Source organism: Leuresthes tenuis, unplaced genomic scaffold, assembly GCF_036924035.1.
Source record: "Leuresthes tenuis unplaced genomic scaffold, fLeuTen1.0.hap1 SCAF_1, whole genome shotgun sequence".
In the NCBI taxonomy this organism is placed as follows: Eukaryota; Metazoa; Chordata; class Actinopteri; order Atheriniformes; family Atherinopsidae; genus Leuresthes; species Leuresthes tenuis.
Window position 1 is genome coordinate 20,292,024 of NW_027325355.1, and position 17,499 is coordinate 20,309,522.

Here is a 17,499-nt window from a genome sequence, read left to right on the forward strand (position 1 = left end):
TAATCATACAGAATTTAACTGGAGCTAAATTGAGAAAAGGAGACCTCTACACATCTAAGCCTGTACAACTCCCATCCATTCCAAGTTTGTTTGCCTCCGCCGTGTGAGGGCAACATACCTCTATGGCAGTGAGCTCGTCCAGGGAGATCTGTGGGGTCATTGCAGGACTGGCCTGGCTAGACGATGAGGGGAAGGAGGAAGAGGAGGAGTAGGAGGAGGAGAAGGAGGAGGAAAGGATGGATGTAGAAGAGGAGGGGGAGTGATGGCTCTGCTGGATAACGTCTGGTAGGTGGTGTATGCGACTGGCAAAGCCGTTTTTCTCTGGGAGGCCGTGGCCATTGCCAGAGCCAGGTGAGGAAGAGGAGGAAGATGAGAGACTGACCAACCGCTTTATGTCAGCTGTGCTCTGGAAGCAAGAACAGGCACATTTGGGCTCGAGCAAGCAGGTGGAGAAGAGGAGGAGCTCTGTGTGCGAGTGCTTGGTGACATTATTTACTCCAGTTTAATCCCACATTATACACCAACATGCTCTGTTCATTCATCTGTGCATGTTGCTGTGAATACCAGCTATAGAAATCTGACATAGTAGATTATCCGTCTGTGAGGGTGAAACATGAAGCAGCGAGTCTACAAAATGATCCAGTGAAATGCAGCAAAACAGAGGAAATGGTGGAGAAGGAGTGGATAAATAACACTGATACTGTACAAAAAAGAGACTTCCCTTAACTACAGAAAAGAAGAATGTTGCTTTAAGTAAGAGTCCAATTCACCAAACTGCCGGCTCCCTGTCTTACCTGTCGGATGACCAGTGTGCCATCTTTGGAGGGTGTACAGGTTTGCTCGCTCTCCAAGTCTTCCACCAGCATGGTCTTAGCAGATTCCGTCTCTCCATTACTCAGCCGCCTGCATGAGGACATTTGAAGTCTCATAACCATTGTCAAAAGCAACTTTTTGATAGGTGCAACAAAGCAGCTCATTTGGGGTACATAATAATGACATCACAGTCGTTACCCAGCTCTGGAGTCCTCCGCTCCTGAGGTGGACTCCTCTCCTGCTTCTTGGTCCACCTCCTCATCATCCTCCTCGTCTGTGGTGCCCGACTCCTCGCTCGAAGAGGAGTAGTCTGTCACCTTGTGGGGAGGCCGCACATCGTCGACAGCACGCAGCTCCTTGGCCAGAGCAGTGAGGTCCTGGGAGGAAAGATCCACTTTTCATGTTCTGTTCTGTTCTGTTTAATGAACTCAAACAAAATGCCACTAATCTCAACTTATCTCTTGTATGCAACATTTAAAACTAAAAGGAAAGTAAATCGATACAAAACAGGCTTTCATAGTCTGCGGAATGTGTCGAGAGCCTTAAAGCAATCCCTCCTTACTTCATTTAAACTTACAGAGATCTAATCAGGTTGTTTCTCTGTTCAATTTCCTCCACTTACAGGCTCAAATCTGTTGTTTATAGAGCAACTCAGCCCTGGGCTGATTAAAAAATGTCATGTTGAAAACATGTTTGATTTCACCTAAGATCCTGTTAAGTCTAAGCTCTCGGATGCAGTGAGATAAGTGGCATATGGTTTGGACCGTGTAATCGGATCATTAATGAATCACTTTGTCTCTGGCCCTGTAACCATGTTGCCCAATTCTTCTTCTCTTCCACAATGCAGTCTTGTAAGGTTAGTGACAAGCAGGAAAGGGAGGAGGGATACTTCCCCAACATGCTCAACAAAGCAAACGGGCCACAGTTTATCCCACAACAAAGCCAGGTGAGATTAGGAGCCACTCTGACAAGAACAAGGAGACAGGAGGGGTGTGTTTGCATTTAAATGTGGTCGTATTCAAATCCAGGCTCAGGAAGCTGTGGCAGACGGTTAACCCTTTTTGTGCATTTCGTTGATGGCAAGTGGTAAACAGAAGAGACTGTTCAGGAGGGATGAAGGGTGCTAGAGGGCAATCACATCTCAGGCAGAGAGGACGGTAACCAATGACGGTGCTAAATTAAAAAAAGGACTAAGTTAATCCTTGCAATGGTGCAAAACCCATTCTATCATCACAAACCTTCATCATATAATGCAGTGAGTGGGGTAATGGTGCAAGCATAGCATAGGTGTGATAATGTAATCTCATTTAAGAGGCTTACCACATCACCCTAAGCGGGTCCCCAACAATTTAGAAAGCATTGGATTGAAGTTTTCAGACACCAGGTGGTTGGATAATTAGAGTAGAAAATACAGGAAGGTGGGAGAAAAACAAAAACAGGTTTTGACCTGTTCAAGAATAAGCAACACTTTAGTAACAGTGGACTTACAGCTGGTCGAGTAGGCCTGGAGAGGTTCTTTTCATCCATTTTTTTGGGAGCGTTTTCAGGCCGCTGGAGAGGCGATCCTTCAGATTTAGAGGAAGCTTTGATGAGACAAAGGGAAACTGCGTTAGTGAGGGGGAAACAGAACTGGGCCAGGAGATTAGGCCTCTGAGAGGATGTTTCAATGGTGGAATAAAAGCTGCACAAAACTAGAGAAAGAGCTGATAGTACAGAGTGGTACGGAAGTAAAAAAAAAATCTATCATCATGTCATGGTCACAGTGCGCTAATATTGATTGAGCAGGGTTAGTGAAATGTGGCTGAGTACTGTACCAGGGGACTCACAGCGTGGCCTGAAGCGGTCACCCGGACTGGCCTGGGAGCTGGAATTGGAGGAGCCGGAGGAGCTGCCGCTGCCTGGCCGAGACTGCAGCTTCTCCACTCGGTCCCACAGTGGGCGCTGCTCCACATTTCTGTTACAAAGAGCAACGGCAGATTTAACAGAAGACAAAAAGGAAAAAAAGCATCCTCCCAATGTTGTGTATGACATCATTCACTGCTTCATCATTCAGAAGTAACGGCATTCTCTCATTTGGACGCATGACGCCACGGAACCTACATGATGTTTGCGGTAATTTAAGTGAGGTACAATGCATGAGGTCAGAGCTCTTTTCACAAGATTCATTTTCACCTAAACAAAGCACTGGTGGATCAGAGCAGTCAGAAATATTGTTTTTCCTTGAACAAGAGGAATGAAAAGAATTTTTATTGGCTTTATTTCTTTGATATAGACTGTGTGTGTGTGTGTGTGTGTGTGTGTGTGTGTGTGTGTGTGTGTGTGTGTGTGTGTGTGTCAGACGGAGAGGAGAGGCTGCAGTGTGATCACAAATGTGACCAAAGAACCTTCAGCAGTTTTTACCTTTACTTGTATTGAGTATAGATTATAGGAATAGGAAATTGCCTCTAGGTTAGACCAAGTAAGCCCTGCCAATGCAACTTTTACAGAAAAGAACAAGGGTACTCGTTTATAAATAAGAAAATGAAATAGAATCATAATGACATGATTTTCTTTGGCCTCTATAGTTATGTTCACTGCCGGCTTTTCCTTTTCTTTTTTCTTACCCGCCAACATTCCTCTGGCTGCTGGGCTGTGATGGCAGAGGAGACTCTCGGCGCGACAGCACAGGAGACCTGGATGTTGTCCTCACTGGTACCTGCCAGAGAGATTCAAAAGGTCCTCACATGTGTGTTCATTGATCTTGATACCAAAAAACACGTCAGGTTTTTCTTGAGGATTTATTAGGGATTAATATGAAACTGAATAAAACAAAGAAAACCCGCCGACATCTGCCTGTATTTATTCTGAGCACGGAAACACAAAAGCTTCCTTAGCCAAAAGCTAGTGAACACTGCAATAAAGCTGAACTTCTCACTGACTCCCAACATTTAAGATCCGAGGAACGCGCTCTTCAGAGACACATTTCATTTTATTTTCAAAGAGGACAGAAATTCACAGTTTAATGTAAATGTAATGTATTTGTGAACATCGTGGAAGCACTGGTGTGAACTGATAAGAGGATGAACAAAACACGGCAGACACAGACAGGTAGTGAAGTGGCTGACATAGACATGATGACAGAGGGGAGGGGAGGGGGTGGGAAAAGGCGGCCCTGACCGGTTTCTTACCTTGGGAGGGACTTCCTCGCTGCTGTTCTGGTGTTCGAGTCTAGACTGGGCCTGAGGGTGGTGGAGGGGAGGGTGGGGTTGGGGGTCAGTGCGTGCAGGCGAAGGGTGGTGGTGATGATGGTGGGGGTCCTGGGAACGCATGTGGAGTTGTGCAAAGCTAGAGGTCACACTGCCGGATTCACTGAAGGACTGGGAGCGAGAGACCACAGGCGGAGGAGGAGGAGGAGGAGAGGGGGCGGCGCTGTTGCTGCTCTTTAGAGCAGCCAGGTGTGACCACTGGACCTTTTAGGGAATTAGGAAGGGACAACAGGGAAAGGAGGAGGAGGGGAGGTGAAACAAGCAGACAAAACAGTGAGACATGAGGGAAGATGTGTGAGGCTTTGCACATATATGTGCTTTGATAGATACACGTGCATACAGCAAACAAAGCACAACACAAAACAATGACGTGTGCCTCTCAAATTCACTGTCTGGGCTCTCAGCTGAGCGAGCACCAGCATCACTCTCATATCTGTACAGTACTCATGAAGCGTCGCTTCATTTGTAAACATCAAACAAATAATACATAAAAGGTTTGAAGCTGTGCCGCTTCCAGTCACCATAAGAGAAGTTTACCTGCAGCTGACAGTCTTTTTAAATCAAAAACACCAGCTGGTCATTTCTGTAAATTTTCTGTTGATCACCAAATCCTACATTTCTCAATGATATCCTCAAAAAGAAAGAAAAGTGCATTAAAATTAGTTGAAAAAGTTTATCTGGAACCGTATGCAATGCCTTTCCCTGGATATCAGGATATGTCCTGGATATGTGTGACAGGGGGAGGCAGAGGAGGAGGGAGAATAAGAGGAAAGTGGGAAGGAGCGGGAGGGAGTTACCTGAGGTTCCATAGGGCGATGCATGGCGGAGGCCTCGGAGGAGGAGCCGCCGTTGGAGTACGGTTCGGAGGAGCGGGGAGGCAGAGGGGGCTGTTTGGGAGGAGGGGCAGTCAGAGGGGAGCCCTGAATATTCTTACGGTAGCGCTCGTCAGCCTAGGATGAGGGAGACAAAGATGGAATGAGGGTTGGGAATATTTCAGTGACCAATGAAGAAAATCAAGGAGCAGGGAACCACTACCGAAGGTTCTAACTAATATTTAGCTGAGTAACATTTCTATTTGGATATTAACACTGAATTCCCAGCTTTGGATTCAAAAGTAGTTCCTTCTCCTTGTATTTTCTAATATTACTGTGTCTTTATGCAGAAACCTTTATATTCAAAAGAGAGCTGGTGAAAGAGACATTAAACATGCTTGAAGCCCATTCGAGGCAGCCATAAAGACAGAGGGAGGTGGACACAGAGCTCCTTCAAACAAATACATCCTTGAATTCAAAATATCAGGGAGGAAAAGATTACTGTTAATGACACATGGAGGCTTGTTGATGATGGGAGACACTGCATGTTAGTCCGGGCCTCAGTCGTTCACATGCAAGGGTTTGACAGCCGTACCGAAGAGATTTCTAACAAATTCAGAATTTCAGAAACTGTTTTCCTGCTGACAAAACAGGATTCTAATTACAGTAGGCACAAGGACCTTCATTTCACCTGGGACACAAGAATCAGCTACAAAATGACCGGAATCCTCTTATTCTTTTCTATTCTTCCAAACCTAAAAACTGCTTCCAACACCCACACATCCAGAGGAAGTAAATGCAAGCATTTGGTGTGCAGGAAACTTATTATTTTTTTGCTGGGACGAGCTCGATCATCATGGCAACGGAGGCTGTGTGAAGGCAAGCAAGAGGAAGACAGAAAGAGCAGGCAGCAGAGTAGAAAGAGCCGAGGAGGAGGTTCACCTCTCTGATAGGCTGAGGGGCTTGACTAACAGGCTCGGTGCGCCTGTCAGGCTCCAAACCTTCTGCTTTGGGAGGTTTAGAGTCAGAGGGGGTTTCAGTCATAGGGGGCTGGGGGGCGGGAGACTGTGCAATCAGGCCGGGACTGGTCTCATCAGTCTTCTCTTGCGCTGCTGCCTGGGATTTGGCGCCCTCTGAGGGGACGGTCTGAGGGGCTCTGGAGGACTCACAAGTGCCTCTCGCTACAGCAACGGCAGTGTCGAACACCTGAGTTTGTGGGGTTGTGGTGAGAGCTCTGTCAGGGGGCAGAGTGGAGGTCTGTGGAGGTTTGTTAAGGTCTGAGAGGAATTTTGCCTTTTCACCAGGCTGCTGTTTGGATTCGTGCTGCAGCGACAGCAGGTAGGCCTGTTCCTGCTGCAGGCGCTTATGGAGTCGCTCAGCTTTTCTCTGCTCCTCGAGCTCCCGCCACTTGAACTCCTGTCGCAGAGTGTCAGGTTGGTTCATGGTGGTGAAAAGAGACGAGAGAGCTGGAAACTTAACCTGACAAGAAGTCCGAACTGTGCTTCAAAGTGTCATATAAACTTGTGCTGTTTGGTTGAAAAGACAGATTCTCAGGTTTTATTATCAGGATTAAAAACATGACATAAACTAAACAAAAACAAGTCGGATGGCTTCCAGAGTCGTCATCGCTTTAAAAACTCACTGCCACGCTGTGGGTAACTCCTACAGGAGTTAATTCGTCAACAACAACGTGGCTACATCTTTTGTGGTCCGATCATATACGGACAGCTCTGAGTACAGGTGTTATTGCACCGTGACACTTTGTGATGCTCTGGGTGAAATTTGATCACAAAACACCATTAGAGACACACTCATATGCACTTAGAGCTCTCCACTTGTAATCAGATCACACAAGAAGCATGTTAGTGCTTTTTTATGAACACAAACAACCTGCTGCTTATGCCTGAGGATGGACTTTAAAACAGGGAAACGAACTGTGAGCACGTGTGTGAGACTGACCAGCAGCATGGCCTGTTCACGGAGCAGCTGCTCCTGCAGCTTCTCGAGGTGTCGCTGCTCCTCCTCCAGCTGACGTCTGATGTACTCCTGTAAGTAGGAAGAGGCGTCAGGAAGAAACAATCAGGACTGTTAATACACCATTCAGATCTAGCTCATTTTTATTTGGGATTTTCTCATCAAATTGTTCACTTGTACATGTATTACTGTGGCCCAAAATCATCTGCAGAGATCTACAAAAACCACTGAACAAGTCCTCTTACTGTTGGATTATAAAATTTTAAGGTCCATCTTAATTTCTTTCACCATAGCTACTAAATTCCACCCTGATGTAGAAGCAAAGGATTGCAGTTAATGTATTTAGATTATCAGAGCAATCAGGAGGTGCTCATCTGACACACGTCTATGTAATAGTATTAAAAAACCGACCTGCTCACGATCGTTCCTTCTCTTCTCATCCTCAGCTCGCCGGCGTTCCTCCTCCTCTTTACGTCGACGATCCATCTCCTCCATACGCCGCTTCTCCTCTTGCTCGCGGCGGCGCTGTTCGCGCTCTTGTTGCCTCCTCATCTCCCGCTCACGTCTTTGTTGCTTTTGGAGCAGAAATGAAACGTCAACATTTCACGAAGCCCTATGTTTTCCAGCAGTATGACAAAAAAGTCCAAGCAAAAAAAAGCGACCCACCTCCTCTAGGCGCCTCCTCTGCTCCTTCTGTTGCTCGATGCGTTTCTGCCTCTCAGCCAGTAGTTGGCGCTTGTACTCCTCTTGTTCTCGGAGCTGCTGCTCCTGGAGGAGCTGCTGGTGACGGAGTGCCTCTGACCGCTCCTTGTTCTCCTGCTGCAGGCGGATGAAGTCGCGACGGAGAGTTGATTCACCGGGCACATTGACAATGGAGCTGGACGATGGGAAAGAAGAGACAGAAGCTTAGTGTTTTACTCTAAGTGCTTTCAGATGGAGTACACTTGTTCTTGGGAAGTGATGTAAGCATAAGACAGTACCTAGGCTCTCCTTCCTGCTCTTGGGGATCCTCTTCATCATCCTCACTGCCGCTGTACTCATACTCCGTCTCATCTGTGCAAGTAGGAAAAAATAAAAGCATGACTCACTACGGCTACAAATGCCTTAAAAACTGGCTTGAGAAATGACAAGAGACTATTACAGACATGGAACTTTGCCAAGCTTTTTCCTTCAACAAGCAAGGCGAAAAAGAAAAAAAAGAAGCGTAGTAACCACAGCAACAGACGCACCCTTCTCGCCCCTCTTTTTCTTCGTCCGGTCGATGTGGTCTTTCAGCTGTATACGAACTTGCCTCTCGTTGGGCTGGTCTCGGATGAAAGGGTGCTTCAGCAGCTGCTCTGTCGGTGGACGCTGTGTGTAGTTCTTCACCAGGCAGCCTTCAATGAAACTGAAAAACTTTTTGGACCTGTGGGGATTGCAGAGGAGGAGGAGTCAACGTGTGTCAGCGAGCAAGAATTATACAAATGGACAGAGGGAGCCAGATGAATATCTCAGCCACACACAGCTTGAGCACATCTGTGAGCATTATTCAAAATGGACATGTATGCAAACAAGACTCAGATTCCAAATTACGCTCCTTCCATTCATGTTTAAAGCACTCCAGAATATTAACAGCCTATGTTTTCTCAGCATAAATGGATTATTATGCACATTGACAGGCTGCACTGAACCCTTCATCACATATATACCATGAAAACTCAAATATGGGACACACCACAGCCAAATTATCATCACTACTGCACCTGCTGCTGTTCAAAGTATGGGTAATTGACTCAAAATTTAAATGACAACAGCAAAAACAATCCATCATGCCATGTAAAATGGATCTGTAACACTACAACGAATAGTAAATTTCAAGCCCACTAAACAAGGGCTATTGTTTAAGCCCTCTGCTGAAAAATACAGAAGAAAAAGAAAAGGGTTTGAGCCATTTCTGCGGTGTGAGCGCCAGGAGAGGCTGTGTCTGCCAGAGCAGGTGTACCACAGATGCCTGTGTAGCTGCCAGATCCAGGGTCAGGATAAAATACACATGAAAAAGGCTGAACTCGTCACATACAACTTAACATTTCAGGGTTAAAAAAAGGGGGGGACAAATACCCATACATGCACACAGAAAAATGCACTTTGCGTGTGATACTCACCATTTTTTCGATTTGAGCCTCGGAGGAGGGTTTCTTGGAATGAGGAAGAGCGCACGCATGGGGTGCATGTCACAAAGTGCTGAAAGTGGAGTCACAAAATCATTCGGGATTCAAGAGACTGAACAAATTTTTTTTTTTTTTTTTTTTTAAAAACAGCAGTTTTAATAATAACTGGAACTCACGTGGTGCTCCTTCAGCCATTTCAATTGCTGTGATACCACATGACCACAGATCACTCTGCAAGACAAAGAAAAAACTCCGGCTGAGCAAATCCACAAAAGCACACACAGCCACAGCGTACCTGCTTGGTTTCACAGAATGTCAAGTGATGAATGCTTGGAGAATCTTACTCTGTAGTCATATGTGGCATCTGGGTTCTCATCACAAGCGATGACCTCAGGGGCCATCCAGTACGGAGTCCCGATGAAGGTGTTTCTCCTCCCCACTGTCCGGTCCAGCTGAGCGCTCACTCCAAAGTCAACTAGAGAGAGCAGTGAGAGGGAAAACAGTCAGAGGTGTCCTATGTTCAAGTTCACAGCCCTCTAAATATGATCAAATATGAACTCAGTATCTGCAGCCATGTTGTAGAGTTCAATTCAAGTCAGATTTGAGTTTTTAGTCATGAATATGTGGACGTTTTCAGGGATACGTCTCACACTGTCACCAAGGAATGGTGTCACTCACCAAGTTTAACTTCAGCATTCTCGGTCAGGAGGACGTTTTGGCCTTTGATGTCGCGGTGGATGACGTGGTGGGCGTGTAAGTGGGCTAGACCCTGAGGAAAAACAGAGGGACATATGCTGTTAGTGACAGAGATCATAAGAAGAGCACTTTAGCTGTTAATCGTTATAAAACTGTCCTTTTTTTCTACATTTCATGCCACTATTACAGTATAACCCAAATAAGTGAAGATGTGAAAGGAGACAACTCCGATTAGCTCAAATGATCCCAATCAGGTGAGACACACGAGGATAAGCTCACCCTGAGGATCTCCCTGGAGATGTAGGCAATCCAGTCTTCCTTCAGCTGGTTCCCCTTGGTGTTCTTCACCAGGTCTGTGATCGAACCAGCACCACAGAATTCCATCACCAACTGGAAAACAACACAGATGCATAAAAATGGGGAAAATAATGGGAGTTCGAAGAAAGTTGATGAAAAGAAACCCCCACATGCATGACTGCTACATTTTTTCCCTTCATGCTTAATTTCTGGAATGGATCTGAGGATTTACCCATAGCTGGTCATCGTGTCCCGGGGGGCTCTTCTTAATGAAAGCACCATAGTAGGTGGCAATGTTTCTGTGGTGGGAATACTTCTTCAGCATATTAATCTCCAGTTTAATTTCCTCCTCTTCATCCTACGCAGACAAAAAGCAGATACATACAAATACACAAGTTAAAAAGAGTGTTTATTATTCTATTATAGAAAATTGCAATTTTGTGGGACTAACGTCTTTAATCGTCAACTAAAATTGTTTGGTATTTCATTCAACATCTTAAATTCACTGCCGTACTTAGGATCACAGCAAGTCTCCAGCTATGTGACAACACTCTGTGCACCTTGCCTGCCGCCTGGCCGGGGCTTTTTATGTCTAGGCCTCAGCTGTACTACAACGGGAAAAATGATTCCTTTGTTTAGGGATTATTGACGCATGAGTGAGTTACACTGTAAGTTAGATAAATTAGAATGATGGCAAATGAACATTAGATATACATTCGTATGCAGCCGAGCTGAAAAGGAAGCCAAGAATCTCCTGAGAAAACATTTATTTTCATGCTGGGTGCAGGATTACTGAATGAAGATGGAGTAAAATCGGCAGAACAGGCAACAACAACAGAAAAAAGGCACCATGCAATGAATGCAACAGGGAAACTGGTGGGTTTTCATGTGAAAAGGCAAAATCGGCTAGCAGATGTAGCAATTGTGCCGTGTTTAATCTGTGCGGGAAATGACCTTTGGTGCAAATAATGTCCACTATCAACTCCTCGCAAAAAGGTTACCACTAGCTGCAGTGCAAACTCACTGCTTGCACCCAATAGCAGCTTGACACTGATTAACAGTGACACACTAATTGAACACATGCAGAGATCAGCCAGCAAGTGCTTTGCTGTATGGTTATATGAACTCTCTATGAGCGCAGAGGGAGGAGGCGGACTGAAAGCAAAGGTGGGGTGTAGGTTGGTTTTGCAGCATTACAAAAGCACAATTTGAAGCATAGGGTTCTTGTGGTTGACTTAACAGAACCAAAATCGAGTAAAATGGATGGGAAAGGAAATGCAGTGTGTGGGCTTTTCTACCGTGTACAGCATGCATACGACGCATATAATAAAATGGCAGTTGGCCATCTATGCAGGCGGCCATACTGCTGCTGCATGACTCGTTTGAGTTGACGTAAGCTTTTCGGTTGTGTGCGTGTTCGTGCGTGCGCGCGTGCACTTCTCTCCCCATCTACCCCCTCTCTGCTGCGCAGCTGTTGAATTATCACACTGCCGACTGTGAAAGCCTCGCTGCCACAAGTCACATGGTGTGGGAAAGACAGACAATCATATGGTGATGCGTGTCAGAGAGAAAGATAAACGCAGAGAGGCTTTGGTCGAATGACAGCGCTGAGGATGTGAGGGAGAAACAAAATGTCAACCCACAACAAAGACTCACAGAAGATTTGACTAATCTGCGGTACTAGGTCACACATTATAATCATGCATCATGCTTAAAGGAAGGAATGCAAAGTATAAAAACTGAGAAATACAATCTTATTAAGCGATTGACTCTTTGAAGGTCTATGATATGGAAAAACATTGTTTTCGTGTCTTCACCAACATTAAAGATTAAACTAATCTTTAAATCTCTCCTATTTAGGAGAAGTTGCAAAAACAAAGAAAGAAAGGGGAATATGTTTGAATATTTAAAACAAATTAAAAATATCCTGTAAGGACGAATTAAGGAGGTACCAGATTCAAAACTCCAAAAGAAGCGGAGGGATGACAAGAGAATCTAAAGAAACATGAACGAAGCAACGATCTGCCAGAACAGTCAACAACTAGAGATCCATGTCATTATATAAAATGGAGTCTCATTGTGGACAGCTATCCATATTTAACTCCTGGGCTGTATGGCGGCGGAGACGAGGAGTGGAGGAGCGCTTGGATTCGAGAATGTGGAGCAGGGATGAGAATGTGGGTCAGAGTGACCCTGGACAGACCAGAGTGCCAGTGGCAAAAGTACAACATGGATAAACTGAAGCACAATGAGGATCAGGTTGCAGTTATGCACCAAGTTAACAAACTAATCCAGAAAAAAAAAAAAAAAAAAAAAAGGGGAATTTACAGTTTCAGACCCTATGAAATTGTACCTCTAACCAAAACTGTAAAAAGGCAAACTGACTTGAACTCCACTGTGCGGTTAGCCTGTGAATTAGGTTCAGCGTGTTCATGGTCGTGTCAGAACATGATGAATTTTTCCAATTGCATGCAGGTAAAAAAAAAAAAAATGAATGATGCATGTCATTATCGGGAAAGCTGTAGGGTAACTTCACTGAGTCAGACAGAGCTAAAACCCTAAGTTGTCCTGTATTTCAAACTAAGAACTGAGGATGACTTAACAGGCCATGTGCCCTTGCCGTTCTGATGAGGGTGAAGCAGAGACTCCAACGTAACAGCCTGAAATCTACTGCAACTTGCAGTTCTATCCATAATCTTTTGGGCAACGTGTGATTGTGCCGGCACCTGCTGTGAGGGACAAAAATCGCCTCCAATTAACAGAAGCACTGTCGACCATAAGTTACAACATGTCTCAGAGGCACTCCCGTTTTGTCAAAGAAAACAGGTAAGGGTGGGGCAACGCTTCCGTTTACACAATGACTAATCAGTCAAGCCCGTCTCCGGCTCATCGTGACGTAGGCTCATATGAGGAGTGGCAACTGGCATGTCGGGGCACACAAATGCCAACACTGGCTTCTGACAGATTCAGTGCACAATAACAGTAAATGTGTCTGTCTCAGGATAGGGTCAAATCTACCCTGTGACTTTAGACTTTGCTCTCCCAGGAAGTGCAACTCTATTCAGCTTGGTTCCATAGGATCAACACAGAGGACAGCTAAACGTCAGAATCAGTTCCTCAATTAAACGTTTTGATGTTGCAACATAACACACCTGACATAATGGCTATAATCTGCTAACATCTGGAAAGACTAGAAAAAAAAAAAACAGTACAGCAGACCAAACGCGCTTGTGCAACCCAAACTAAGGATGTGGCTGCATTGCTCTTAGCCAAAAGATTTTTTTTTTTTTAAGATTTAGGGGAGGACTGCTGCGCCTGATCCAACTGCTCAAACAACACACTGCTGAGCCTTACCTCCGTGACGTCCATGACTTTGATGGCAGCCAGCTGTCCAGTCTTGACGTGTCGTCCCTGAGAGGAAACATGACAGAGGTGAGCGTGTGCACTCCACATGGAGAAATCATTACAGCGCACTTTAGCAGGTAAAGCAAACCGAACACAATGAGTCGATGACTCGTTTCATCTTCAAAAGAATTAATAGAAATAAAAACAAAAGCTTCTTGGTGACACCCTCGATCGTTTTGTTTTGTCCAACCAATTAAGATACATCAGATAGAATCAAACCTTCATAATCAGTGAGCTGGATTTTTCTTGGTATACATTTTGCCATCTCTTTACACATGTCAGTTTGTATTGCATGCTGTCTTAACCTCGGCTGATAAGACATTTAAATCAAAAAGTAAAGTGACAGAAAATGAATTGGCAGCAACTCATACACCCGTTTTTATCACTTTTCTTGTAAAAAAAAAAAAAACAGCTGCTTCTCTTGTTTTTCTATCATTTTGAATTGAACACCTTTCAGGTTGGGAGTGATTAACTGGCGATGGTTCTTGAGCTCAGGGAAATTGTGAATGACACGTCTCACTACTTTAACATTCTACAATAACACTGACAACGAAAGCATTTGGTGCTTTTTCCACCCTGTAAAAATATTGTGAACACGAAAGAAATGTGGATTTATTTAACTGCTGCTATTTTACATGGCAACAGTTAGTGAGATCCAATCCCATCAAAGAATACAGACTCAAATCAGACGTATAAACAGTCCATACCACATATGAGCTTATGAATCCCAACATTCCCAGACTTCCCAACGCTCCTAGCACCCTACTGCCACTCCTTACATAAACAAAGGACCGAAATAGAGGCCTCTCCACATCCCCTCCCTCCCCGAATCCTGAGAGGAGATAAAACATTGGGACATTCTTGGTAGCTGACCCACATGGGTATTCCCCTTCTTTACTGGGAAAAAGACTGCAGTGATACTGCATCTCCACAGGACACACACACACACACACACACACACTTGTCAATACGCTGTACGGACCTCGTTAGCATTTGCAGGAGAGACAACCCTTAGAAGCACCAACATTGTCATCTTAGCCAGTGCATTCCATAGTCAATTGAAACTGTATGGATTATGACAATAAACTCTATGCTGGCTTAGGGGCCCTCTCCTCTCACTGGAGAGGAGAGGGGGGTGAGAGGGACACTTTACAATGACTTTAATCCTCTTCACTTTGATCCCAGGGGTCAGCGCTGCAAAAACAACACAGGGGCTGACATTATAGCCCTCGGCTCCCCATGTACCAGCTGCTGGTTCACATGCGGTCCACTTTTGCTGAGTTCACAGGTCACAGGTGTAACCAAGAAACTCAACCTCATGCCGATGCCTCGTGTGAGCTCCAACTGTCCATCCATACAAAAGTCAACAGGAAGTCAAAAGATTTCATAAATATAGCTGACTTAACAGACAGATCTCTTGTTTCAATAGTTACTCGACTATCACTGGCTTCTCTGCAGATGGACACACTCGCATAGAAAGTTCCCTTTATCCACAGCATACCCGTGAAGAACACTGCGATACAACATTAGAATCCAACTGATAAAAGAGTTTATCTTAAAGTCGTCACATCAGTTGTTAAATGGGAATTATTTGGGTTTTGGGATGATGGTTCGGATAAAAAGAGTCAAAGTAAAGACAGTGACTTCCTCTCTGAGAGTATGCATTTGGAATTTCTCCTTGATTATCCACACAAAATAACCAATCAATTAACAGAAGACAAAAAACAAGAACAATGAGCCAGACAGATGCATTCTGGTCAGACTCCTGCATCAGCGGGAAAGGACCAGTGCCTATTGAGAAACGATTGCAAATTGTAGCCATCATTTTTCTGCATGAATCATCAAGGTTGTTTGTAATTACATCTCTCAGACAGGGAGGGGACACTAAAAATGAGCAGAAACAAGAGAAAAATTCCTCTTTGTCCCTCTACTTTCCGGCAATTCACCTCCATTAGCTTTTGGCCAGTGGGACGCAGCTAAATGACCATTAACAAAACAAATAATCTCTTTTTGGCTGTTAATGCACCGAAGCTATTTATCAGCTATTCGTTTCTAAAAGCTATTAATCATAACCATGACCTATCAACTTGTACAAATATGTATTATTTATAATATAAAGATATGTTGCTTGAGCTGGATACCAGGAGATGGGAATATGAATGTGTAAAGCGTTTTCTTTTCAACAGTTTCGTCTCTGTGAGCCTGAAATATTTATGGTCAAACAAACCCAAACGTTTCCCAGCGTCTGGGACAGTTATCTAAGCCTCAAGGTGACTGAACTGATACCGCAAAACAACTGAGGAGGTTTACACTTCATTAGCTCAATCAGTGACAAGAGTGCTTGGTCAACACTCAAGTTTGGTCATCCATTTCCATCCCCTTACCCAAAAGCAATTACAAATGAATCAGCTAAACGAGTCTTCAAAAGGCTGTTTGCAGAGCAAATGTGGAGCAAAGTCCATGCAGTGAAACCAATGATAAAACAAGAAATCCATAACCACCAGGGCACTTTAAGAGGGTCCAGCAAACAAATGACAGACTGTTTCCGACCACTGGCTAATTGGGAGCTCAAATTTGGTCAAATATGGTTTGAAGATTCTGCTCCAACTCAAATCACTGCATTCACAACCTCGAGTCAAAGGGTCAGGAGGAGTTTTGTTGTTCTAATAATGAGGCCGTGGGTTCTGTGAGGAGGAATCAAAGTAAAAAGGAGACATTTCTATTGGATTCAAATGTAATCTATAAAAAACTAATTTTGCAAATGGACATCGACTGATCTGAGTCCATCTACATTTTCCCCTTTGCTGCTGTCGTCACCATCCACAGCAGCGTGCTTGGTTTCATTTCAGTTCATGTTTTCTATTATATGAATTTCATATGATTCAGACTATATTGATTATTATGAGACCAGGACACTTAGCCTTAGTTCATCAAAGCTCTCATCCAACATCACCACCATGGACACTGTGACTGTGGCATGTGGGCAGAGACTTTTATCCTAACTGGAGTTACTTCCAGTAGCTGCCATAACATCCCCGGGGACGAGCTGCGACAACATGAAGGAACGATATAACACGGTGCTCCACAGGCTGAGCTTGACCACAATTTCTGATAATCTCAACTTTTTGAGAAAATAGGCCAATTTTTTTCCTTTTTTTTTTTTGAGTGGACTGGGGAAAACAGATGCCCACAGCAGGACTGAAAGGGAACTAGCAGTTGTCCAGCACTCACATGAAACAGTGTAAAAAAAGGGCAGAATGTTCTACATCGGTCACATAGGTTTGCATTTGAGTTTTCTGTTGATGCTACTCAAAAAATATTCAACTTAATGCTTCAGACCGAGTCCTACTGTGCTTCTAGACACATGAAACACACACAGATCAATCACAGGGAGCCTGGAGCTCCGCCTTGAAGGGCCTCTTGAAACAGGCAGCTAGGCGAGGCTGTGGAGGGGTTATCTGAGGCACTAAGTTATCACTCAGCCCTCCCTGGCCTCCAACTCCTCTCCCTCCATCACAGCTCCTCTTAACCATGGCCAGATGTGCTGCTGGCCTCGCTCCAGCTCAGCACTAAACCACTGAATGCTTACTACTTTAAGAGCTAGACATTAGGTTAAAAATCTACTCTTAAACAAAATGCACTCTTCTGCGAGAGTTCAATCAGCAATGTTGGGAAGAAATCTCACGCGATATTTGAAAGGCGGTAAGTGAGGCTGCTCATTAGCAAAGCTGCTGACACATCAGAGCTTTGGAGAGAATATAAATTCTCAGTATTACACAAACGTGGAAAATAAGAGTGTGCCCACAGTGCCAGTGAAATAATACACACTGTCCACATCGTTTTACCATCTCTGCACAGATACATACATGCTATGTAGGTTTAGTGATTACATTTGAAGATTTCTGTTGGGGAATATGTGTGTTTTAGGTAGACCGTCTCCTCCCGGTGAGAATCGGTGCTCAGCAGCATCGTTGAGTGGAGTGCAGGGGAGTGCTGCTTCTCCACACAGTTTCATCATGATTGGCCAGAGCCTCTTCCTCCCGGCATCTTTCACATTAATGCGTGATCAATCACACTTAGTAGCTATTTTAACACAGGCCAGGTCAACCT

The 17,499-nt window shown here is 44.5% G+C and overlaps 1 protein-coding gene across 6 annotated transcripts in view; it reads right to left on the reverse strand.

Moving 5' to 3' along the window:
• Positions 1–17,499, reverse strand: part of LOC140265963 (mitogen-activated protein kinase kinase kinase kinase 4-like) — a 29,138-nt gene that overhangs the window by 5,426 nt on the left and 6,213 nt on the right. The window contains exons 3-23 of one of the 6 annotated variants that reach the window (XM_072361646.1): positions 13,339–13,395; positions 10,217–10,342; positions 9,967–10,077; positions 9,670–9,760; positions 9,336–9,466; positions 9,168–9,222; positions 8,986–9,064; positions 8,074–8,249; positions 7,825–7,897; positions 7,511–7,721; positions 7,256–7,417; positions 6,830–6,916; positions 5,813–6,286; positions 4,856–5,008; positions 3,981–4,262; positions 3,417–3,508; positions 2,640–2,767; positions 2,302–2,396; positions 1,012–1,190; positions 795–903; positions 119–406 (exon numbers count right to left, since the gene is read on the reverse strand). In XM_072361646.1, coding sequence (XP_072217747.1) covers positions 119–406; positions 795–903; positions 1,012–1,190; positions 2,302–2,396; positions 2,640–2,767; positions 3,417–3,508; positions 3,981–4,262; positions 4,856–5,008; positions 5,813–6,286; positions 6,830–6,916; positions 7,256–7,417; positions 7,511–7,721; positions 7,825–7,897; positions 8,074–8,249; positions 8,986–9,064; positions 9,168–9,222; positions 9,336–9,466; positions 9,670–9,760; positions 9,967–10,077; positions 10,217–10,342; positions 13,339–13,395 — 3,159 coding nt within the window. Of the gene's footprint in view, positions 1–118; positions 407–794; positions 904–1,011; positions 1,191–2,301; positions 2,397–2,627; positions 2,768–3,416; positions 3,509–3,980; positions 4,263–4,855; positions 5,009–5,812; positions 6,287–6,829; positions 6,917–7,255; positions 7,418–7,510; positions 7,722–7,824; positions 7,898–8,073; positions 8,250–8,985; positions 9,065–9,167; positions 9,223–9,335; positions 9,467–9,669; positions 9,761–9,966; positions 10,078–10,216; positions 10,343–13,338; positions 13,396–17,499 lie in introns of all 6 variants that reach the window. The other 5 variants (XM_072361645.1, XM_072361649.1, XM_072361647.1 and 2 more) reach the window with 5 other exon arrangements.